Below are 25,889 nucleotides of genomic sequence, written 5' to 3' on the forward strand. Positions count from 1 at the left end.
TGGCACTTATTTGTACTTTTTAGTCTTAAAAAAAATTTAAAAATCCATATTCTAGAATAAAGTGCATGTTCAATGATAAATTAGACAAAAAAAATCAATTCTTAACAAATTTATTTGGATTTAGAGTCTATTTGTACTTCAATCTTTTAAACAGGATTCGATGTCTTGTATCTTATTTGACAAAGATCTGTTATTATTATTTCACACAAAAATAATTACTCAATATTTTACATTTAAATATAAATTTCATACTTATCTATCTGAATTTTATATATTACCCAAAAATAAAATTATTATGTTTAATATTCCTTCCATCCCAATTTAATAGTCCATTTGTTTTTTTTTCCTTTCTCAAAAAAATAATTGTCCTTCAAAGTCAAAATAAAAATAAATGATGGGTCGGGTCTGGGTAATGTGTCCGACCCATTAACATTGCCAGCCGTCGGAGTGAAATCCTCATTTCTGCTTCCCATCAAGAGAGAGAAGAGAGGGGATCTATGAGAGAGAGAGTGAAGAACATCTACGAGTACTGATAAAGCCCATGGGGCATTCCAGAGGGAGAACATTGACACCCAAAGAGGCTCACAGATCACCCGAAGATGTCATCCAAGTATTCCACATTTCAAACCTTCTTCTTTATACATATATACTTATACAATGAATTATTTATTTACATATATGCATACTTGCATTGGAGAATACTCAGTGGGTAATGTGGGTTGGTGTTAATATTTGAATTGCGAAAGTGAATCAATCACAATGTGCTCCCACTTGAATCCAATTCCAAGTTACATGATTCATCTTTGTTTGTTTTTTATTTGCATATATGGGTGTTTCCTTGATATGGATTGATGAATCTGAAACGGAGTTGTAAATTTGTTTTCTTTTCATATTTTAAGTTTATATTACTTGTGTACTATGCAGGCATGTTTTGAATCCACCCATTTTTCACCCTTTTGTTTTGGGTTCTATTTGAAACATAGCAAATGATTTGTAATTCATCACATAGAACCCCAGAAAGGTAAATGACAGAATTATGTTTCATTAAATTTCTTTGCTGGCTGAGGTTTTCGGTTGTTGGAATTCCATACATTTAATTCACTGTATTGATTGTAGGAATCTGTAATTTACTTTCTGAAGTATTTTTGTTTCTGATGAATGAATCAAATGTTTTATGTGCAGGGAAGAACCAAAAGAGCCTTCTACTATTTGCAACTGCATTCCCCAAAGATACAAGTGAAATTTGAGTAATGCCCTTATTTCCATTTTTAGATTGGATTTTAAAGTAATTTTTAGTTTTTGTTGTTGATGGCATATATGTTATATGGGATTTATACTGATTTTTCAGCTTTTAACCTATGAATAGTATATGACAAATATATCGATTTGGAGTCCACCCACATCTTGGCTTTTGACTTCTAATTATTAAAGATTAGGGCACAATAACATTCAAATTAGTTTTTATTTATCTACTATTTGCAACTGCATTCCCCAAAGACACAAGTGAAATTTGAGTAATGCCCTTATTTCCATTTTTAGATTGGATTTTAAAGTAATTTTTAGTTTTTGTTGTTGATGGCATATATGTTATATGGGATTTATACTGATTTTTCAGCTTTTAACCTATGAATAGTATATGACAAATATATCGATTTGGAGTCCACCCACATCTTGGCTTTTGACTTCTAATTATTAAAGATCAGAGCACAATAACATTCAAATTAGTTTTTATTTATCTATCTCACACATATTTAGTTTGTTGCATTTCTCTATCATGTATTTAATGTGGTTCCTTTATCTGCTGTACAAATGAGTCTCCTTCTTCAGAAATTTTATGCCATAAACGTGATGTAGTTGATTCAATTATACAATTGTCACAATCTGATGGTAAGCAGTTTATGAACTTCCAAACCCTTCCAAATGGTCACCGAAGTTTGAGTGTTCTACTCGCAGGACCAAGCATTTGAGGGCAATCTCTTACCACCAAAATGGACAATATACTTTTAACACTTATTTGGGTATTCTTGTAACTTGAGCTTAGAACTGTGAATTTTTGTGCATTTTTTTGTTGATGTACAATTAATGCCTGGCAACTCACAATTTTGAGTTTGGAGTGTCACAGTTTGCCTGGTTGCTTGGAACTTGTTGACAGAGAAATCCTTATGTTTCTTCTTGCCTGTTTTATTGGTTATAAAAATCTAACCTATTACAAGACAGGGAAACTGAAAGTATAACTTACCGAACAACCAAGCAGTCTACAGGGACAGGAAGTCATGTTTTTTTAGAACAATTAAGTCAAAATATATATATATATATATATATATATATATATATATATAGTATTTATATGTTCTGAAAATGCACTTACTGTGTTTGAACACATCTTTGACACAAAAAAAAACTTGTTCTAGTAAATAATATAACACCAAAGAACAGTTCCACGCCCTTTTCACAGAGCACAAGTGCCATACCCGCTCTTCTAATAACGATGCCATCGGCAGAAGAATAACCTGATGTTTATGTAATTTTGGTTTGTTGCTGGCTCTCTTCTGTTGGATTTCACTCTTGCATCTGCACATCTCTTGAAGTTCCTTTTGCTGCCGTTCATCTCATAATTGTCACTCTTCACTTTTCTTGATAGATTTCTCTCTAGCGTCCTTCTATTATTATTATTATTTTCATAGAGAATACCTTTTACAATTCTATTCACTCAGAGAAAATGTATCATATATTTCCTTTAAAAAAAATAAAAAATAAAAAATAAAAATAAACCTCCATGGCTTGCATTTATCAAATAATAAGCTACATTAGACTAATGTGTGATTATTTCATTTTTCCCCCTACTCCACAGAACTCTTTCTACACTTGGAATGACACAGAGTTACATGAGGACATGCACTGCACCTCTAAATTCCTCTCCATCATAGTCAAAGGAAACAACTCAAATATTCACTATGAACTGACAGCACTGACAGATCCAGTGACTGGTTGATTTAAACACTTATTGTAGGATCAAACAATCTCTATACGTGCTAATTGGCAATCCGCAGGAGGTCTGATCCAAGGTGAAGTCTAGAAATCGATGATGGGCTCCCCGATTGTCAGATTACGTTCCAAAGTCCATGGTAGGTTAAAGAGCTTTGCCGTGATGAACTTGAAGATCTTATTCACATTGATGTTGTAGGTCGCACTTGAAAAGAAGAGTGTCGCATTCAAGGCCTTTGCATATGCTCTTGCCTGTTGAGAATAAGATACAGAACTTGTTAAGATTGCCTACTGAGACCTTTCTCCAAGAAAGCTCTGTACTGTTTTTACGTTAGTAATATATGATGGCCTAAATTCTAGCTGAGGACTTGCCCATCTGTTGCTTTTTCATATGGTTCAAGAACTTTATTCCTCAAGAACTGACTTGGAATTTTTTTTTTCTTTTTCTCCCAAGTCGTTTGAATTGTTTTCCATGTTCAATACTAGTGTTTTCGTTTGTTTACACTTGCTGAATTACTGATTATGGTTTTTCTAACTTACATCATCATTGTATTATTTTGTCGTTGACAATGTAAAAATAGCACATGATACATATTCTGTAACTTTTTTTTCTTTTTTCTTTTTTCCCAGCATTCTGACAAATAAAAAAATAAAAACTGCCTTTCTACATTTTGATGTGAACTGATTCAAAATATTTTCTCATTTGTGTGGCTTGTAGATGAAGATTTCTGAAAAAACTTGCACCATTTTGCTCATTTATAGATTAAAAAATATTACCTGACTTGCGATTGTCCATTGCAGATCTATTGGCAGTTGGACAAAATCATCAAACTTGGTTCCTATTAGTATCGGAATTGCAGTCTGCAACAATCGAGAAATATTTTTATTGAAATAAAATTTGACATGATCTTTGAAACACAGTGAAATGCAGAGAAATGAAGAACATGGGAGAGAATGAAATGTGAGTACCTGATTCCATTTCCTTGCTTCTTGATACCAGTTGATGACACTGCACACAATTCCAGGAAAATAATTGTGAAGGATTCTCAAGGGCAAAAGGTAAATCATCCTACACTCATTTCACATAACATACCAAAGATTAGATAGCTGAAAATATACCTATTTAGAGTACATCGGCTTGTTAGATCGAACATGAATAACATTGCTACAGAGTCTTTACAAGCGATTGGGACATTGTTCTGAGTATTTTCGTCTCCTACACCATCAAAATATTAATTGATAGATTAATCTCAGTTCATCTGCCACAAAGATTGTGCTAGCATTTCAATTTATACATACAATATTTGTGTGTATATATAAACACATACATGTTTGCATGCATACATACCTTCCACTTCCCAGATATTATAAGTAATATGTGCCCCTTTAACACACAGTGTTTTGTCCATTTGATTCAATCCTGTGTTCTGGAGGTCTTCTTGCTCTTTCTCTTTCCCTACATACTTTGTCTTTGATGAATAACAAAAGGGAAAGTCAAAGAAAAATGATCAGCATTACATTAACAATGCTACTAAAAAAACATAATGCTTTGTTTGGTTGCCAGGAAAGTGGAAGAAAATATGTCATAGACATAAAATTAGACCAACCAGAAAACTAGTTTTCCCAATCTGGCAATCACCCAAAAGACTGATCTTCAAAGCAACCAAATCCGAAGAATCCTTGTGGTGATCGCAGTTCGGGGATGGGGAGTCCTCGGGTGCAAATCCACACTTGACAGCGCCCGGAGAGGGGGAAGAAGAAGAGGAAGAGATGGTGGCGCGTGGTAGTGGTCGATAATGGACCGACTTCCCAATCACGCAGGAGAGGACTTGGCTCCAGAGCATCAGGAGGTGGCGGCGGAGGATGGAGACTCGTCGGAGGATTCGTCTTCTAAGCTTGAAGCGCAATGGGATTCGGCAAAGCTGAGTCATGCTACGGATGGCCTCAAGAGCTCTAGTGGCCATGAAAATGGTAGCTTGGCATATTGTGGTCTCATATTTCTCTAGTGTTGGTATTTTTAGAACTCACTATTTTTCTCACTTCTTGTGGAGGCCGCATCATGGGGACGGTTGACCGGTTTTAGGGGCCAAACAATAAAATAGTCAAATTTGCCGGCTTAATTGGCTTTTATTTGGCTTTTGTAGCTTTCATTTGATGGTTATTTTGAACATAAGGTTTGTGAATCATCATAGAGTTGGCATAAAGTCTCTCAACGTGTAAAGATGTTTAATAACACGGTGTGACTCCCATGATTGCGGGCACAAGTCGAAGAAGGGACTTGTCTCAATCGGGATAGGAACACTCTTTGTTAACAAAAAACAAAAATGTTTTTTTTGTGAAAATCATCTTATCTTTGAAGTGTTTCATTTTTTTTTAGATAAATTGCATCAATTTTTTTTTAAGGTTTTAAAAAATTAAATTCGGGGAGCCTATTCAGTGTTTGAACTCGTTTATCTAGCTCAAAAGATATATTGAGTGTGAAAAGTCAATAATGTCTTTATATTATAATAATATATTTAATTGCATTTTATATTAGGAAAGAATAAAATTGTCATTTTATAAAGTTTGGTTGAAAGGTCTACCGAAAACAAAATGTTGACAGTGTGGTTGAGCACACGCGTCAAATTTTATAAGAGATCAAAATAAGACACGTTAAAGAGTGTATGTGTGAGTAATTTGTTGAGTAACTGTTGATGCTGGCTATTTTTATTTTTATATTATTTTTAAAAATATTTTCTCATTATCAGTGTAAGATTTGTATGGAGGAATTTAATGGAATGATGTGGTGGGCTAAATTAAACTACACTAAAAGTTGAAATCATGATTCATCTTCTTAAGTACTCAAGAAATATCCATCCCATTCCAAAGCATAACTGTTTGAGAATTAATATGTATTCTCGTATAATTGAATCATCTGCTCTTGTCAATAGCAAAAGAGGACCACAGGATACAGTTTGATATAAAAATCTCTTGCAACCAATAAAGTGTTAGGTAAAAGGATAGGAGGCCACCTAGATATAAAGATGAATTCAATTAGAACAAGAAATGGCCACAAAAATTAAAAGTCAATTCAATCATGTTCTAGGTTCCATCAATTAGAACAAATGGTTGTAGAAGAATCTGCCACGAGGACTAGTTTTCATGGCACATATTTGTCTTTCTCCTAATTTTCTAACGGAAATTCTGTTGTGGTCCACTTGATGGAAAAAAAAAAAAAATGGGTCATAGAATAGAACCTAGTAATAGACCATCAACTAAATTGATTAATTGAATAATGAATGATATAGGTTGGTGGTGATTTGAAAAAGTTGAAATTTCTATATTAAATCAACCGTGAAGGTTGGTTATATTATTCTCTTGTTTAATTGGTATGATCTTCTAAAATCTTTTGAAATTGCATGATTGGGAATGCAACTTTCTTATTAAAATTGATGAATCATATGATATGATGTGTCTCAAGTTGGAGAGTAATCAAATTGATCTTCTTATTAGTTTAAATGGTTATATTTTTTCTCCTCAAGAGGAGGTTGAGAATTCAGACTAAGGACAAATATCGTAGGGGTGTATTTGCTTAAACTTTTTAAATAAATAAAAATAGTAATTTTTTTTAAAACTCTATGTAAAAAAAGGGAATAATTACACTTACCTCTCTTGTAAATTACCTAAATAACAGGATCTCACCTCCCCCTCATTTCAAATATAATAGTGACCTCCCCTCAGGTGTAAGTCTTTGTAATAATGATTTCTCCTATCATAAAATCTCACATTCTTGTTTGTTTTCTGATGTCATGTTCAATATTTACTTAAAATTCAAGAATATCCTTAGAAAGTTTGAAAAAACTATTTTGTTTATAAAGAAATAGATATTTTACATCAAAAATTAACAAAGTACAATGGTTATAATAGTCATTTAACACTTTCTGGTTAAAATCAACACTAAAATGGGAGATTAGTGTTATATTTGAAACTATAGAGGAGGTTTCTATTAATTAGGCAATCTATAGGGAAGGTAAATATAATTATCCCCAAAAAAAAAAAAAAATTAACTATAGAATTTTATTTATAGGCTACTGACCAAAAGATCAAAAACCTCAGCCTCAAACCTCTTACACCCCTTTGTCAAACTAAATGTTGCCTCAAATCAATAGTTCCAAGAAACAAATCTAAAACAATAACAATACTTTTTGGTCATCTATCTTGAAAGTCCATGCTTAATGGGAGCCACAAAGACCATTAACATTATTATGTTCGGTAAATGGGAACAAGATCTTCTTTGAGAATACCATTCAAGAAGATATCAACAAGTCAAGCAGATATAAATAAAAATTAAAATCAGCTAAAAGTTTTGATTATTGAAAAACTAAAAATCAAAAGTTTAATTTGATTTTCAGAGAGTAATATAGGAATATATAGATGACATTTTCATTCTAGCTGCCTAACCTTTGATATCATAGCAACATATAATACAAGTTTTTGTATACTGATCATATATACTCACCCAAGTGCAGGACTAATGGTTTAAAATTACAAAAAAAAAATAAAAAAATCAGCAGCCCAAGAACAAATGTTCCTTAGGAAGGTGAATTGGGTTGCCCATCAGAGCTCGGGCTAGCTTCTTGTTTGTTGCTGGAATCGCTAGTCTTCCGCCTGAGCTTCTGCTTGATCTCAGCTTCTTTCTTATCAACAAAATCAATCAAGTCCCTGAAGCTACCTACGTGGAGTGTGCGTCTAGACCTTACAGGTTCAGGCCGCTCAATCTCTTGTTCCTCATCCTCGGGAAGATACCTGCGGTACTGCAAGCACACCCTACAGAAGAACACAGAAAGAGAAATGAAACAAGCAACGCCACATAAAAGGAATAGGCCCCAGAAGCTCGTGAGACCAAGAGTGTTTTGGTCAATTTGGTTGGTTTGTGCCGAGCATTGACTCTTCAATAGCCATTTATCATGGATTCTTTGGAGATCACCATTCTCTGAGAGTTGAAGAATGGCAGTTGACAAGTCCACTGCAAGAGGAGAATCCCTCTGGAATGCCTGAGTGGAAGAAAATGAACTTGAGAATCATAATGGAGGAACTCGTAAATTTGGACTAATAGTGCATGATACAGAAAGAATATGGTTCAATTATATATTGTCAATCTAATATATCTCTCTTTTATAGGACCCCAAAACCAATTGAATGCTTTCAGTGCAGCCATCAATCAAGATTATACAAATATTGCAGAGGAGAATAAGGAAAAGGAACACGAATTTGGCATAAATTAGTATGATTTTTAAATCAATGTTGTATTTTTTAGTATATGCAAAATAAAATAGGCAGCATCTAACACGCACTGTTTAATTTCCATAGTATTTGCATCTGGAAATCTTATACTGTGAAGGAACTTACAAATCCCCATCCGCTTTTTGTAAACTCCTGTCCCACAATCTTAAATTTGCAATTGGTGTTGACCAGGAAGAGTTCAATGTAAGGAAGCTCATCAACAATGGCAGCTACACCACCACCGTTTGGACCTTGATTAAGGGCAGTCAAATATTCATCCTGGTTTCTTAAGAATTTGAGTCTAGACGGTGCAATGTTGAGTTCTTCAATCAGATAGTTATATGCAAATGACCCATCCTGAACTCCAATTGGTACGTTACTTGAAATCAAACTGTCAATCCCTTCAATTTGTGATGTCAGCTGCTGCACCGTCAGGATTGATGTTAAACTAGCTGTGTAGCTTGAATTGATAATTAAAACCACAAAGAGCCATAAGAGCAACACCATGCGTCCCAGGGTGCTGACAGTGGTCTCTTCTGCATTGAGTCCAAACAGTGAAGAATATTAAAAGTTTCAAGCAAAAATTTCCCAACATCACAATTAACTAGAAAAAACCATGTGATAACTTAAAAGAAGAAAGCATAAGCGACTAGGGTTGTTTACTTACTGTGTGCAAAAAACATTGTCGAGAAACTAAACCTGCAAGGTTAAAAACCATCTCTTAGTATTCTTTTTTCTAGACAAGAATAGAATCAATCTTAGCATGAGTACTTAACATATAACAACACGAAGTAGGTGTACTTTAAAAAAAGGGTCGACCAGAAGGCAAGGCTAAATTAGGATCTAACCTGGTTTTTTATACTGTCATTCATGTGACCTGGACCATTTCCAGGAAGGATAATTGGGTAGCACTAGCCAAAATTGCCTCTTAATTAATTTAATTAAAAGTAAGAAAATTTCAGAGTTATAACCTAGTACCTATGTCTCCATCCATTATATAGTCTACTATAAAATATTCAGGTAATCAACTCATATTTATGCTCATCAGTTTCCTTTTTCCATGGCTGTTTATATATCTTTATAATTGGAGGTATAGCACCCGCATATAGTGTTTTAGCAAATAAGGTCTCATGCTATGTCAAGGAGGTGCAAGCCCGAGCAAAATCCAAGTCCAACAATCAAATGCTTTGACATTATCTTCCCGTAAGACATGCTGTGGCTTTATTCAGATCAGAAGACTTGATGAGTTAAAAAGATACTAACCAAAAGATTGTCATAAGTTGCTGCCTTGGTGGACCACGGAATTCATGGTTCATCCGATGCTCAAGAATCCAAACAACAGCTCCCACTAAAAGAAAGAAGGCAGCAGTTACACCCCACATTTCCCACGTAAATGGCCTGAGGAAAGCCCAGGCATTAGACTTTCTCCCTTTGACAGGAGCAACTATGACAAGTCCAGATTCCATGTAAGGCTGTGTAAAGTCCACAATCCTTGTCCTATTTGTAGTAATTGTAATATCCCCAACACCTGCATCATATTTCTGAAAAGTGAAGTAAATCAGGATAATTACTGCAACCTATCCTTCAGAATGACTTTGAAAACCTCAGACCAACACTAACAAATATCACAAAACCTACCCCAAATAGTCCTACAGAGGATATATTTACCTACACACAAGCAAAGCGCATGTACACACAATATTTGATTCATGCTAAAGTCAATGCAGTACTGCAAGTTTTTAGTTTTATATTATTTATTTATTTTAGGAGAGGGGGTTGTTCAGTGATGCTGTCACAAACCTAAATCTATTCAGCAATAAGATACATTACACCACTACTCGAGATTATAAATTTAAAAGCAGGTACTCACATTTTCAGCAACGTCATTCACAAGCTTGCTGTAGACAGGGTTTCTCTGACCATCTCCATACGGTTTGTACTCGTGGACAACAGGGTAAGGCAACAATTTCAATGCAGCTTCAAAGACATCAATGCAGTATCCTCTCGCCCCTGGGGGGTCATTGTCTTTAGTTACATATTCTGGATAGTTTACTCGGTATGGCACTGCAATTTGTAACGGTTTCCCATTGTTGGGGAACACCCATCCCCGAGGCTGTATTGTAGTTTCACCAGGCCATATTACACTATAAAGTTGTTGATTACTGGCAGAAGTGTTTGGGGGCTTCTTATATAAGATCTCTGGAGCAACAATAGAGAGACCAGAATAATTTGACCAATAACCTATCCTGCGTGATCCTGTTCCACCAATGTTAAGCACATCATATGCGGGACGAACTAAATTCTTCTCTGGATCAAATTGAACCTGACCACTTAGACCTGTGAAGTTAACTGCAATAAGTTTCTGGAGCAATTTTTGGCCTTCATCAAAAATACGGAGTGATGTTAAGTGCAGTGCACTTCCCTTGGTGTCGTGCAACTTTGGGTCATTAGAGAAAGAGATGTTTCCACCTTCATTAAAGAAAGCATCAAGGGCATGGGCAACTAGCCAAACAGAGTCATAAGCATAGAGTGCATAAGAATTGAAGCTCGAGGTTTCCTTATCTTTTATGGTTCTCCACCTAGATGTAAATCTCTTTTTGAGATCAGAATCTGGAGTGTGATGGCGAAGAGCAATAACCCCTTGTAAGAGGCCCATTGTGTCAGCATCAACTAATTCTGACGAATCCAAAACTGAAGGAAGCCAATCTGTCGCAATCCAAACATAGCCATTTGCCATCATTCCAAGACTCTTTGCTACAGAAAATATTGTCAGACCAGAGTCAGGATTTACATGTACAACATAAACCCGAGATTCCACCAGGTTTATCCCAACTAACAAGTCAATGATATCACTTTTGTTGGATCCGGGACTAAAGGGAGCCTTGTAAGAAATCTTGGCGCGCTTCTTTGCAAGGGCGTCACCCAATACAGAAATCCCGCTTCTACCATAATCATCGTCTACAAAGATGGCAACTACCTCCCTCCACCCATAGAATTGAACCAAATCAGCTATTGCATACATCTGGAAATAGTCACTCTGTGTGGTGCGTAGAAAATATGGGTACTGCAATGCAGAAAGAGTGGGGTCTGTCGCACTAAATGATATGAGTGGTACATGTAGTTCATTAGCAACATGGGAGATAACATGTGCTATTCCAGAGGACTGGGGGCCAATTGCAACGACTACATCTTTCTCCATCAGCTGCAAAGCTACATGAGTAAGGAAGTGTGGTCAAATTTGCATCTCTTTATTCTAATGTGTGTATGAGAGAGAGAGACAGAGAGAGCAGTTGGTGAAACAATTTTTTTTTTTTATCCATCCCCAATTCTCATTTACAAAAAGGGGATTTTGGTCATAATTAAGTTACTATTATTGATAAATGGTCACAAAAGTACAATTTCAGACATAAAGTGCTAAAGACTGTTCATAGTATCTTTGAGTTAATTATATTATGGCTCCTTGTAAATCAAGCAGACCAAATCTTTTAGAAGTGCTTCTTGTTCTGTTACAACCAAAACAAGTTTGTTTATCATCATGCTTCCACCCCAGTATCTCTCATTTATTCAGGCTGTTTATCAACTTAATTGACAGGCATACTTAATAGGTGGTTTTTTAGTAAGTCATAAAATTCAAATATGCTGCTACTTCATACCAATATCTGCACAATTTCATTGCAAAGAAAGATAAAAAAAAAAAACGTTACACGACATTTCTGGCATCAAAATTCAATACTTTAGAGATAACACACCAATGGAACAAAAGAACAACCAAGGACAAGTGGACAACTCAAGCCGGCATAGATAAACAACCCAGGGCTGGGCCATCAAGCCAACCAAAGAACAAATGAAAAGAAAAGGAAAAATAATAATAATCATTTATGCTAAAGCCCATCATTTACTAATTATACAGATCATACTCACAAAGAATTTGCAACTCATCAGATGCCTTCTCATTTATTGCGGATAGGTGGGCTAGACAACATTTTCAAGTCAATACTTAGGAACAACTCCAGCAGAAGAAATATAGGGCAACTTTAAATATGCTACCAAAACTATAGTTGATGAAAAAGTATTGCATTTATAAGAAATTGATACTGGAATTTTATAAGCAACATAACACAATGTCATACATGAACAGACAATTGAAATTCAAAACTGCAAATTCAATTGGAACAAGGACAACTAATATAGACGGTCTCTATTTTAAATAAGTTGTGCAGTCCTCAATCAAAAGACTAGAATTTCCCTTCTAAAGCATCTTCTGAATTATAAAATCAATGGAAAATTCCATTTTTGGATGCCCCAAATAAAGAGTTATCTTCCCAATAACAATTACAGGAAATGTCAATCAGTAGCTTAAACAGAAAACAATCAATTATTCATGTGTTAAAGGTTCTGTGTTGAGAGATTACCTTCAATAGTTCCAAGAAACCCACTGCAATTGGTGTCATGTTTAATAATATTCAATTTTGTCCCGGCAAGAACCCTCGAATCAGAATTGACATCAGCAAATGCAGCTGCAATCGCCGGCATCACGGATCGTCCAATAACCGAATTGAAAGTGAACAAAGCTCCAACATTCACAACACTAGGCCTTGAAGAAGAGACACTACTAACATTTCCAGTCTGACCCATGACTTCCATAGGCACCCAGACAAGAAAAATGAACACCACTAATCTTCTCCCCGTGAATACAGAGTCCTTCATTACTTAGGAATCCAGCAATTGACAGATTGAATTCTTCAGCTCATATTAGCATCAATATAAGAAATTAAGCACCTGTTGACAGATGTAGCATGAAAATAAAGCTTACAACATAGTTTGGAGACAGAGAGTACAAGGATTTCCCAACATGGGTATTCTAAGACTCTTAGTACCCATCTCAATAACAAAAGTTAGATATAGAATATGAAATATTAATCAGCAGAAAACAACAAAAATACAACGATCTGAATCTAAAATCCAAGATATATAGAGCAACTTGGATAGTAAATACCGGTATGAACATGGGAAACTAGAAGTAAAACATTTATTATATTCAGAATGGGAAATAATCAAACTCACACAAAGGAAATTGATAAATCTGCAGATGGTTCACGTGGGTGGACATAAGCTGCAAATTTTGGCTGCGGATTCAGCAGCTGCTTTTTCACATACCCATTATTGTGCTATCCACACAGTATGTGTGTATATGTATACAAACAATAAATATATTAAAAAATAGGTTAATATTCATCAGTATTAAAGAACCCACATGGATGATATAAGAAATTGAAAGAAAAGGACACAATTATTAATCATCATAGTTTCGAAGAAGTTGTTGGGTGACATGAATGTTACCTGAAAGCCACACCCTATTGTCTATTGATAGATCGTTGAACATTTGGAGTCCATTTACACATAATACATACATAAAACGCTTAAAAACCACCGAACGGAACAAATTCTCTTTCACATGTAGCAGAGAGAGAGCTTTAGAAGCTTAAAAGAGTCTTGCAAGGTCGGTCAAGAATCTTTCTTCACTTTGTTTATTCTCCAACAACTAGCTTTGAACTTACAGAGACTGAGATATGCATACATTATTTTTTTATGTTATGATTAAAATAAAATAAAAAATTGGAAATTAAAGAAAGAATTAATGATTGGGATAAGTCCACGTCAGCAAATGGTGATTGGTCCAAACATTCTTTAATTGTCGTTTTTAATACTCAATTTTTGAAACTGGGTCCCAAACTTCCAATGTGAAACACGATTTTTTTGTAGGTGTATTACCACGTCACATGTAAAATAATATTTGACTAATTAAACTGGGATTAAATATTCGAAAAAAAAAAAAACTGGGATTAATTATAAAATATATATATATATATATTTAAAAGAAATGAATGGAATGAAAATAAAAGAAGGGAAATGGGGAGATGCTTTGTTTTTTTTTTTTTTTCTTTTTCTCGTGTTCAGTATAAAATTTTAGAGAGAGAATAGAGGAAGTGAAAGGATTTGGAAAGTTTGATGAATTGATTTTGTTATCATCCTTGAAAATGAAAGGAAATGGATGAAAAGATAAATATTTTAATAAAAAATTCAATACTAAATTTATTTTTATTTTTATAAAAAATGATTTTGTGGTATATTATTAAAATAATTTTCTTACAAAACATGATTATTATCATTTTCTCTCTCTTTTTTTTTTCTTTTTTTCTTCATCCAACAATGAATCTCTATAACGTTAACATTATTCACTCATTTCTTTTTTTCGTAACTAATGTTATAATTTTTTATTATTTTTAAGATACCAAACGTAGCCCTAAATATGTAATATGCATAAGGTGCACAAAAAAATTATGGAACCAAAGAACAAAACCGAATCAGGACTTCGGTTCGGTTTTAAAAATCTGAAATTATGAGTATTCCAGACTCATACATGAAAATCCTTAGGACCCAAACCGAACTGTATATATATATCTCTATATATATATGATTATATATTTAATTATATATATAATTAATTACATAGTCATTCACCAGTAACACCACTTCAAAGGCAGCACTCAGTCACTCACCACATGGTTCACCTTAGTGCTTTTGTTTTGTATCTGATCATTGACTTATTGACTTGAGTCACCTGATGTAAACCACGAAAACTCAAGAGTGAACCTAAACCTACCTTCTCAAGTTCCGATCTTTGAAGCCGCCTCGCGTCCCCTCCTTAGTCATCTCATCCTCTATAATCTGTATCGCCTCCTCAGTCCTCTCATCTTCTGTATTGCCGATTAGTCTCTCATCTTCTCAGACCCACACACCGTCTCAGGCCTCTGTAACTCTGTTTCTTGCGGTTGAACTTTGAAGTCGCCTCTCACCATCCCAGATCTACACCCACACACCGTCGTGACTCCGTCGTTCTCAGTTTCTCCATCACTTTGGTAGCTATTCACTTGAATTTCCTTACTTCTCTTTCTAATTTCTGTCTCTCTCTCTATATCTCTCTTTCTCATTCTCTCCCTAAATTGTAAATCTGTCTTAACCATCCAGGCTCTAGCGACAAGCGAGTCAACGACACGGTTTCTTCGGCTTCATCATCTTCCTCGGTCAAGCCTGTGAAAAATGTATATAATTCCAAACAAACAAATAAAATTTTATTAAAAATTCAATCCCATTTATTTTCCTTTTCCAATGCCAAATTCCGAAAGAATTTGATGTAGTTTTCATATAAATTTTTTTTTTCGTAGCAATGGAGTGCGAACAACTTCTCTCCTTGTGTGCTTAAAATGTCTAATATGAATAAAAAAAAAAAATAAAAATAAAAAAAAAATTCAATTTAATATTTTTTTTAATTGTTTTTTTTTTTATTGACATGAAACTTGTTAGGAGTATAAAAATTTGAACAGTTTTGTCTCTTATTTTGGTGAACACCAACGATTCCAAAGGTAGATTAGTAAAGAGTTATGCTTTCAAGCACAGGTTTCGTACTCACTTCACCCGCCACAGAGAATCCAATAAGAAGAGAATCCCATAAAGAAATACATCTTCATACGTACATATATATATATATATATATATATAATTATATGTGCAGGTATAAATAGGATTAGGATCGTTAGGAAAAAAAAAAAAAATGATAATAAAGCATAATTAATGTTTTTCCAGATCATGGACCCATAATTAATTACAAGTGACCCCACAAATATGCAAAAGAAGGAAGTATCAATTTACCAGGCTATAATTTGTCTTTGTCATTGCGTGGAGATATTTTGCTAGCCCTCACAAAAATTCACAATCGACCTACACTACAACTATATCCACATGGACACGGACAAGGAGTACTTTTCTTTTATTTCCGGACAAGGAGGATGGACAAGTACTTTTCTTTTAGTATTATTATGGGTTAATTATATTCACAGCCTTTAAGATTTGTTCTATTGCCAGCCACATAAAAGTTGATCACTTTTTGAATACTTACACCCTTATAATAAATTGCAGCTAAATAATTCCTAAAAAAATAAAAAAAGATATTATTACCCTTTTAAAAAATAATAATCCTTGATTAAAAATATGAGAGTATTTAAATGACTCAAATACTCCTCTTTCTTCACACACTGTATTTTGTACATTTACAGACACACATAAATATAATACGCTGGATCCCTACAGCCTCCGCCGGCATTTTCTGGGTTTGGTCCTCTTCGGCTCCGGCGTGTTGGCATTCGCACCTCGCCGGTTATCGCTTTTCACCTTTCCTGCCACCACATCGCCACCCATTTGAACCCACAACAATCCCAATCAAACCCATGACGATCTCAAATCATAGCCACCATTCTCTCTCTTTAAATTGAAAATCAGAAGCAAATCAGAGCTGCAAGTATCATTTTGGTCTTGCGTACTGTGTTTGTCATCGGAATCTGACCTGCTCGATCAGAATCCGCCGGGAACGTACTGCTGCTGGACTTGTAATTTTTTTTTTTTTTTTTTTGGGAGATTTTCTCACCTACAGGTCTCCTAACAATAAATTGAGGCTTCGCACCAAGACCATTCGCTGGAGAACAAGAATTGAAGACGAGGTGACCCTACATGGTTTTGTACAAATTTTGTTTTGGTTTTGACAATAACCCATAGTTTTATCAAATACCCACCTCCAATATAGTTTATGTAAATATTATTATATTTTTAATATAACAAATTTGGATTGGTGTTGTGTGAATCAAATATCACACACACAAAAAAAATAAAATAAAATAAAAAAATAAAAAATCACATTGCAAGTGGTATTGTCCCACTTTCCTCTTTTCATATTACATTATATTATACTGAATTTAATATTAGTAGTACTAACCTCCATTCACACGAACCACCACTTCCATACATGTATGTGTGTGTATGTATATATATTACAGTTATATATAATTAATTATACCTTTTTTTTTTTTTTTTTTTTTGCATGAAAGGGTAGTTTAGTTAAATAAATTGAGTTGTAAAGGTTAAAAAGGTAATTTCATAGTCCAAATAGGTCAACTATCAAGTCAAAGGACAATAATGTCAATTCATCATGTGCAGAAGATCAGAGGGTGTATTTGTTAACTTTATGAAACTTGAGGGGTGGTCATTGTTAAAAAAATAGGTCAACTTTTATTTGGTTGTCAATAGGGCAAATCTCAGGGGGTGCAAGTGTAATTAACCATATTATTATTATTATTATTATTTTGATAAATTACACTTACACCTTTTTTAAGTTTCAGTCAATATCATTTAAACGCAGGTTAACGATTTTTTTAACAATGACACTTCTTATGGTTTTAAATGGTATATTTGTCTCTAATTATTTAATTTAATTAATTTACAAAATATTAATCATAATAATTAACGAAAGTATCATCATCATTAAACCTCTCTCTTTACCTTAATCTCTAACTTTTTTTATTTTTTTATGTTAGTACCTAGCCGCCATCTCTTCCCGATTTCTCTCGTTCCCGCCTTTCTTACTGTGTTATTTTTTTTTTTTTTTTGGGTAAATTGCACCACTCCTCATTAAGGAAAATTTGCCGTGAGATAGTAGTGGTTGTGGACCTGTGGCTGTGACAATGTTGAATTTGTGATTAAGATGGGTAAAGAAAGGAAAGTGAGTTTGAGAGGAGAGGAGAAAATAGATGAGAATGGTGAGATAAAAACAACAATGGTTATTTTTTTTTTTTTTTATTTATTTTTTTTTTTGTTTCTATTGTGGTGGGGATGACATCGGTGGTGGTGTCTGGTTGCTTTTTTTATTGTATTTTATTTTTCTTATCCTGTTGTGATAGGTCTGGCCATAATTTTTTTTTTTTTTTTTTTCTTCTTCGTCTTCCTGTTCTTCTTCTTCTAGTGGCTAAGCAATTGATGATTCAGTAAGTACTTGTTTTTGCCAAATTTTTTAACTGCTAATTCATATACATAAATTAATTGCACGGTTGAGAATAGATGATTTTTTATTTTAAGGAATTAGTCTTTATTGTAATTTCACATTTAATATTAATTAAAGGAATTTTTTTTAACCATAATTAAAGGAATGATAATTTCTTAAAATAACTCTCTCTTCAATTAATCATATAATTAGATTTCAAAACAATAATTAAAAGTGAGTATATTACTCACTCATTACTCACCACATCACTACAATATATATATATATATATATATATATATATATATATATATATATAATTGATTAAAATTTGTAAAAACATATTGTGGAAAATCTCAAAACTTTGTGAGCCTTTTATATAGTAGTAGGCTTGCCACATTAATCATGTGGCTAGATTAATGGCAATAAAAGGGTAAATACATTCACAATCTTTGAAGTTATAAAATTTGACTTGAAATAATATTGGATCAAAGAATAGGGATAAATATTAGGGGTTGTGTGTTCGTAGGTTATAATCATGTCGTGTCGATGTAAGGATATTAAATCGGTAAATCCAAACTCGAACCATTTAATAATCGTGTCAATAACTTTCAACATTAACCCGACCTGTTTATTAAATGGGTAAACTTGTTAATCCATTTAATGACCTGTTTATCAAAATGAGACATTTAATATTTAATCAAATAATAAATAATAGAAAAATTTTGTCACAATTAACCTAAATATTCAAAATAAGAAGAAAAATCATAAGACGTAGACAAGGTTTATGTTGAAATGACTTAACTATCCATAGTAATTGGGTTTAAACAGGTAATATATTACATATGTCATATTCACGATTATAATATATTGAGTTAAATAGGTCATAAATGGGTTATACGTGTTGAAACCTTTAACTCTAATTTAATATATTGAGTTAAATAAGTCATAAATGGGTTATACGTGTTGAATCACTCAACTCTAATTCGATACGGTTAAGTAAACGGGTTAATTGTGTCAACCCGTTTATAACCCGAACCTGTTTAAGGTCAATCCAAATTCGTTTATCTCGAATCGTGTTGAGGAGTCGTGTCGTAATTTGCCATCTCTAAAGGCATCTCCAATGGGGCTGCCAATTCAAAATATAGCATGGGGTGCCAAAATTTACCTTTGTCATTTCTTGTGTCAAATCTAACAAAATATATAACAATAACTATTTCTATATCTCTCAATCCTATCGGTCTCTCTATTTCGTTGCCCTACCGTCTCTTTCTCGCTTTCATCCATCTGCAATGACCTCTCTCTCCCTCTCATCTGCAACGATAATGATTATCGATGGTGGCCGGGTAAATTCTCAGATCTGTATTTTCTCTTCCCCTCTCATCCTCATACATGTATGTGTGTGTGTGTGTGTGTGTGTGTGTCTATATATATTTTCTCAGATCTATAAATTTTGTTGAAATTTTTTATGATTCGTCTCTCTGTTTCTCTCAAATTTTCATTACCCAACTTGTTCTTCAATCCAGGGTTTTCTCACACTTGTTAGTCATTATATGTTTCGAATTTATATGTTCTTTATTTTGATGAATCTTTGAGATTTTTGTACACACTTAAAAAGTGAACTACTAATGAAGTGTTCTGTAACTATAATTAGATTCCATTTTGTTTCCGGTGGTACTATTAGATCTAGGTTTGATATATTTATATCTCTAATAATGATACTCCTGTTGTTTTTTATTATCAAATTATTTGTAATTGATCTACAGAGTATAACTTTTTTGTTACTACAGAAATGGTTACCAGAAAAGACCATAAATTTTGCAATCCGTCATACCTAGCATATTTGTTTCAGAGTTTTACTTGAATTAATTTTAGAATTGGTTTTAATTTAATTTAATTTTTTAAGTACCATAGCAAGGAGTGAACCAACCCAGATAAGTTGAGTCAAACCATTGAAGTAAAGAGTTTTTTTTTATTAGCATGAAGTTTAGTTACTTCTCTCATCATAGCAAATGTTAGGTTTCCATCGATCTATTCGTCAAATTGATCTGAACCGTTGTATAATTAGTGATAGAATAAATTGTGTTGAAATTGTACTAGAAAATTTTCCTTTTGCAAGTTATTTGCCTTCTAAACTTTACCCATTTGATCACTGGCATTATTTAATCCTACTAAAATTAAGATACTAAATGGACTTCTATCTAGAAACAAGCTTCCTATATATGTCATAGCTTATGAGTTATTCAATAGAAGTTCATGTAATATTTTTCATAGGCTGAAGTAAGAATAACCTCACAACCACTTAACTGGCCAACCATACTAAGTTTTTTGCTCTTCAAAGCCCCTCAATGACCAATTCTTGAATGACTAGCTAAGGATCCATTAACTCCAACATTGATTCCTTTAGTAGCTGTTTAATCTAATGCTCAATTCAAGTAATTATATGGATTTTCAAGTGTGAGGTATGCCACCACTACTGAATTATTTGTTCTCTCCATAAGCAGCCTGTTTTTGAAATCTCTATCTTTCTCAAAATTGCAATCACTTCACGAGGTCCTTCTGCTTCTTAGAATTCTCAATGATGTATGATTTTCTTTTTCATGGTTTATGAAGTATGAAGTCTTAGCTTTTATTTTCTTCTGTAGTCACATTTTTAAATTTGTTACTCCAGATATTATTTTTCTCTTTATGGTTGTTTGGCCCTTCCAGCCGCACCCTAAATTCAAAGATTTGCTTGGATAATTGCCTGGAAATGAAAGCTTCATTTCTCAATTTATGTTTCATCTGCACTGTCGTGCATTTTTTATAAAGGATTTTGTGGAAATGGTGCATAACGATGACCAGGAAACCCATTCTGCAAAGAAGATAAGTGTTTTGAGGGAAACATGCGTGTAGTGTTCATGGATTGGTTCAGTCTGCCAGTTATGATGGAGTTGATAAGAAACACGCTGAATTTTGTTGGCATAGATTCTATAGAGTAGAAATGGATAGACTCATGTCTTGTTTCCATTTCTTGCATCTCTCTCAAGTCTACTTCTCGTACTGGAAATTATGTGGTCCAGAAGTTCAACCTAATATTACTTGGATGTCTAAATCATACATAAACTATATAAGTATCCTATGTTCTCAATTTTGTTTTTATTATTGTTATTATTATAAATATATTTTTGGGTATCATATTAGATTCCCGGCCATGTTGTGAAACATGCACAAGGCATCGCATAATCAACTTATCACTCTTAGGCCTAGTTTGGTGCGCATGAATAGAATGCAAGTGGGAATGGAATGAGAATGATGTAAGAATGGAATGATCATTCTCATTCCACTGTTTGGATGCAAATAAAGAATGGAATAACCATTCTCATTGCTGTGTTTGGTTAGATCAAATAAAAAGCTAGAATGGAATGATTTGTAAATTAGTTTATTCAAAATTTCCTTGCTTGTAATATACCAATTATCTTAAAACATATTCTTATCATATAATAAGACTAAATTATACCAATAGATGCTTGGGCCATTGACCAAAAATGGTATGGGACAGTTGGTGGGTGATGTTATGGGACAGTTGGTGGGTGATGTTATAGGAGTTTATATATGTGTGTGTGTGTGTGTGTGTATTTAAATTGATATACGAAGTATATGTTTATATACTGTATATATATATATATATATATATATATATATATATATATATATATATATCTGCAAGTGAATCAGTGGGTGGAGCGGAACAAAAAAAAAAAAAAAATCCATAAAGAAAGAGAGCAACTAGCAACAGTGCAGACGGCATAATCCAGTGACCAAACGCCGGCGAACCTCTTTTATTCTTTTCTATTTTTTTGTTTTTCATCTATTCCATTCTCCGAACCCTCCACTTTTTTTTTTTTTTTTTTCATCCCATGGCAAGACGGTTTCGGTGAGAACAAATTGCAGAGCGAAAAAGGCAAATAAAGAGCTATATATATATATATATATATATATATATATATATATATATATATATATATTCCATGGTATACAGTGAAGTGTGAAGAGAGAAAGAGGAGAGAGAGGGAGAAAGAGGGTGTACAGATATGTATATATGAAGAGAGAGAGAGAGAGAGGGGGTGTACAGATATGAAGAGAGAAAGAGGAGAGAGAGTAGAGAGTATAGAGAGAAAATGCGAAGAATGCATATGGGTTTTTTTGGTCTTTGCATTTTATTACTTTAATTTAGTGTGAATAGAATGGCCATTCCATGAGTCCAAAAGAGGAATGGTCATTTCACCTAAAAGCTGGAATGAGCATTCCAAGGTGTGATACCCCCAGATTTCAGGATGCGGGTTGGCCAGGCCCATTCCTGATTACCCGAGGATATCAAACCAATTAGCAATAATCGAATACAGAATACAATTAAAACAAATGAGATAAATAAAATTTGCTGAAATGAAAACTAAAATGATAATTCAATAATTGAAACTTCAGAATAAATAATTCCATTGATAAATAAACTATTCTATTACAACTGATCCTCCACGAATACAAATCGTTCTCCAAATTATACAACTCAAGAATCTATCTAGTGGACCCCTAAAATATCCCACTGAACTCAAAATGACTGGAAATAAAACCAAAGCCTAAAATATGAAACAAAGTCCTACAGCATCGGTGGAGTGAATGACTATATCTGCTCAGCATGATCCAGCTCTAAGACTGGAACTAACGAACACCTGTAAAAAAAAGAGTGAGTCAGGCGCACATGCAAATTCTTCTCTAACTACAATCCAAACAGTGACTCGAGACGCAGATACACCCTAGATATCTCAACAATAGCTCTCTAGTCCATACATATATATATATATCCACACTAAGGGATATTCACTGAACTACAGTAGGGGTCTCAACCTGAATAGAAGGTAACATGCGAAAACGCACCCAAAGGTGGGCATGAGTACCTAGATCTAACAAGGTACACATCAACCTACTATAGCCAGCTACGCATCCACTGCATATACGCACTCTAACCAACAAGTCTGAGACTCAAGCTCATCTCGTGATACCATAATCATATATTTAAAATCCATTCATATCCATCCATAGGAACTCCAATAAATCGTTCAGCTTATTCAACTGCACAGACTTATATAAGAGATCCAGTAAGTCGTTCAGCTTATTCAACTGCACAGACTTAAATATAAGGAGAATTATGTTTTTTTTTATAATTCATACCCTTATTCCAAAATAGGTAGGACTGAGTATTTTGAATCAGTCTGTCCCTAGTATGCCACCGTCCCATACCGGTGCATACAATCTACAAAATTCATATAATTGATCGAACAGGTAAAACTGTTCACCAATTAAAATCCATAAGGTAGGAATTAGCGTTTTGAGCTAACCATACCTAATATGTCACCGTCCCATACCGGTGCATACAATCCTCCATATCCATGTAAATTACAATATATAAATAATAAGTAAGTAATTTACAATCCAAAACCAAATATCCATATCATTGCAGAAAAGTGTTTTAAGTTTCAGCAATCTAAATCCAAGAGTTAAACCATGTATTATTTAACAGTTCAACAACTAGCATCCAAAATATACATAGATCAAAACCAATATAAAACCTTATCATGCATTTAAAAACAAGTTTTATTAAAATATTGGATTCCATTAAATTGCTAAAATTTAATTAAGCAATTAATCTGTCTTCCATCCGTTAACAGCGTAGAAAATTTATTAATTTTATACTGTTTGTCCCATTGATTTAAAAAATCAACTTAAATCATTTCAAGGTTTTAATCACACCCAAAATTAACTATTTAATCTCTCTGTGAAGTCTCATTAAATTTCTGAAATTTAATCAAGCTATTCTGTTCCTTTCTTCTGTTAATAGCATGCACAGTTGTATATTTTTACACTGCTTCATCCTTTATCATAGAGACTTAAACCATGCAACAATGAGTTTAATAACACTTAGAGTTAACCATTTAGACCCTCTGTGAAGTCCCCACAACCCACTAGAACCATTCAAAAGCTCAAACAGTGCCCACAATATCAAACAGTTCGTAAAACCCATTCACAGAACGCACAAAAATGTTGGAGCCTGCTCTAAAATAAAAGAGCAGGCTCTTTCCCACTTAGAGCCGGCTCCAAACACCCTTAGAGCCGGTTCTTGCTGAAGGAGAACCGGCTCTTGGCTTTCCAGAGCCGGCTCTCTTCCCCTTGAGAGCCTCCAGTCCAGTTTCTTCTCCGATTACGACCTTCTGCTTCATCTTCGACCTATTTCTATCATTCCGTTGGTTTCTAAAACTGATTTTAGGTGTTTTATTAATACCCAGTAGCATCCCAATGGTTTGATACCAACAATTAAAATCAATTACAGAGATTAAATTTGCTACTGAACTAACACGCGTTAGGAACACAACTGAAACTATTTTTGCAACAACAGTTCTATCACAACCCCTCTGTTCCTCTTCACAAACTGATCTTAGGAGTCTTATCCAATCCCAGTAAAAATCTCATGGTTCATTTACAGTAATTGAAAGCAAAAACAGTAACTGAAATTACAACATAATTCACATGCCTTAAGAAAACAGAACCGAAAACATACATGCATGAGTTACAACAAATATGATTTCAACACAACCAGATCGTCAAATAAGCATATAATAAACATATAAATTCCAGTTATTAATTGATTAAACCCTAGAGACTAACTCATGAGAAGAACTTGCCTCTTTAAAGGTTTTGATTTGAAACCTTTCACCGTTTTCTTCCTAGGTTTTTCCGGCGACCTTAGTTCCATTGACCCTTCTCTGTCACTCTTGGTTTAACCCACAAACATCCCTCAACCTTCCTCCTTGGTCCGGCCTATAATCCTTGGCCAAAACCCTAACTGCTATCGCTCAATTTTCTCACGTTCAGTTTTCTCACAAGTCTCTGTTATGATGTTCTACCTTCACTGTGTTGTGAATAGGGTTCTCAAACCCTAGAGACGTATAAGTTATATATTTATAACTAATTCCAAATCCTAAGTCAATAAAACCCTAAACCTAAAACCTAATTAAAATCATAAACTGAAAACCTCTTTAAAACCTAGTCGGCCTATACGATACAACAGAATATACGTAACCCTAAAATTATAATATATATCAAATTATGATTATTAATAAATACCAATAATGAAAACTAACCCTATATACGTATATACCCATATATACATGTATATACTTCCATGGGTAAAAACTGTACCCATTTATTCCATCCAAACAGTCCGTTAATCCTATCCAAGTCCAGGTTCGTTTAAAAATAAAACAACACATTTAATTTAACATTTAAATACACAATTAACAATTTAAATCAAATAAAACAATTAAACACCTAAGCAACTAGTCACGTAAAAATGCAATAAAAATAATTGAAATTCCAATTTTATCATTTTTAAAACTAGGGGTATAACACAAGGGAATAATCATTCCACTTTCAAAGTGGCACACCAAACAAGAGAAAGGAATGAGAAAGTGGAATGGTCATTCCATTCCACCCCCATTCCATCACACCAAACTTGGCCTTAAAGAATAAACCTAGCTTTTGAAAACGTTCCTCCGTTTTCGTACTTTACTTTGTAACAAATTCATTCATGATACCAATGGAGACTGATACCTAGATCTCAGTTGTATTAATTTAAAGCAAAACTCTAATTACTCCAAAAGTTGTTTTCCCCTGTTCTCCTTTTTAATTCCGCTGTGATGTTTTTCATCTTTCTGCAGATATTGGTTATCAGTTGGTGCCT

The 25,889-nt window shown here is 33.8% G+C and overlaps 2 protein-coding genes and 1 long non-coding RNA gene across 4 annotated transcripts; 1 reads left to right on the plus strand and 2 right to left on the minus strand.

Annotated features, from left to right (window-relative positions):
* Nucleotides 1-267: 267 nt before the first annotated feature.
* On the plus strand, nucleotides 268-2,609 carry LOC132307354 (uncharacterized). Its single transcript, XR_009482216.1, has 3 exons — nucleotides 268-610; nucleotides 925-1,021; nucleotides 1,183-2,609. It is a non-coding gene; the product is annotated as an uncharacterized LOC132307354 (long non-coding RNA).
* Nucleotides 2,610-2,754: 145 nt separating this feature from the next.
* Nucleotides 2,755-5,122, minus strand: LOC132307353 (septum-promoting GTP-binding protein 1-like). The gene is made up of 6 exons (XM_059805080.1): nucleotides 4,593-5,122; nucleotides 4,334-4,454; nucleotides 4,105-4,201; nucleotides 3,955-3,994; nucleotides 3,763-3,846; nucleotides 2,755-3,237 (listed from the first exon to the last, which is right to left on the minus strand). Exons 1-6 carry the CDS (start codon nucleotides 4,947-4,949, stop codon nucleotides 3,073-3,075), a joined length of 864 nt encoding a protein of 287 aa, XP_059661063.1. The 5' UTR covers nucleotides 4,950-5,122; the 3' UTR covers nucleotides 2,755-3,072.
* A 2,179-nt stretch (nucleotides 5,123-7,301) lies between these two features.
* Nucleotides 7,302-13,826, minus strand: LOC132307355 (glutamate receptor 3.4-like). Of its 2 annotated transcripts, XM_059805083.1 has the most exons (8): nucleotides 13,588-13,826; nucleotides 13,312-13,415; nucleotides 12,660-13,026; nucleotides 10,118-11,457; nucleotides 9,511-9,788; nucleotides 8,915-8,946; nucleotides 8,374-8,783; nucleotides 7,302-8,018 (listed from the first exon to the last, which is right to left on the minus strand). In XM_059805083.1, the coding sequence occupies exons 3-8, from the start codon at nucleotides 12,952-12,954 to the stop codon at nucleotides 7,557-7,559; spliced, it is 2,817 nt and encodes a 938-aa protein (XP_059661066.1). In that variant the 5' UTR covers nucleotides 12,955-13,026; nucleotides 13,312-13,415; nucleotides 13,588-13,826; the 3' UTR covers nucleotides 7,302-7,556. The 2 variants fall into 2 exon arrangements, with proteins under 2 accessions (XP_059661066.1, XP_059661065.1); XM_059805082.1 differs by lacking the exon at nucleotides 13,312-13,415.
* Nucleotides 13,827-25,889: the final 12,063 nt, after the last annotated feature.

This window comes from Cornus florida, unplaced genomic scaffold (genome assembly GCF_030987335.1).
Source record: "Cornus florida cultivar Cherokee Brave unplaced genomic scaffold, ASM3098733v1 CherokeeBrave_3.0.0_Hap2_Chr05, whole genome shotgun sequence".
NCBI lineage: Eukaryota > Viridiplantae > Streptophyta > Magnoliopsida > Cornales > Cornaceae > Cornus > Cornus florida.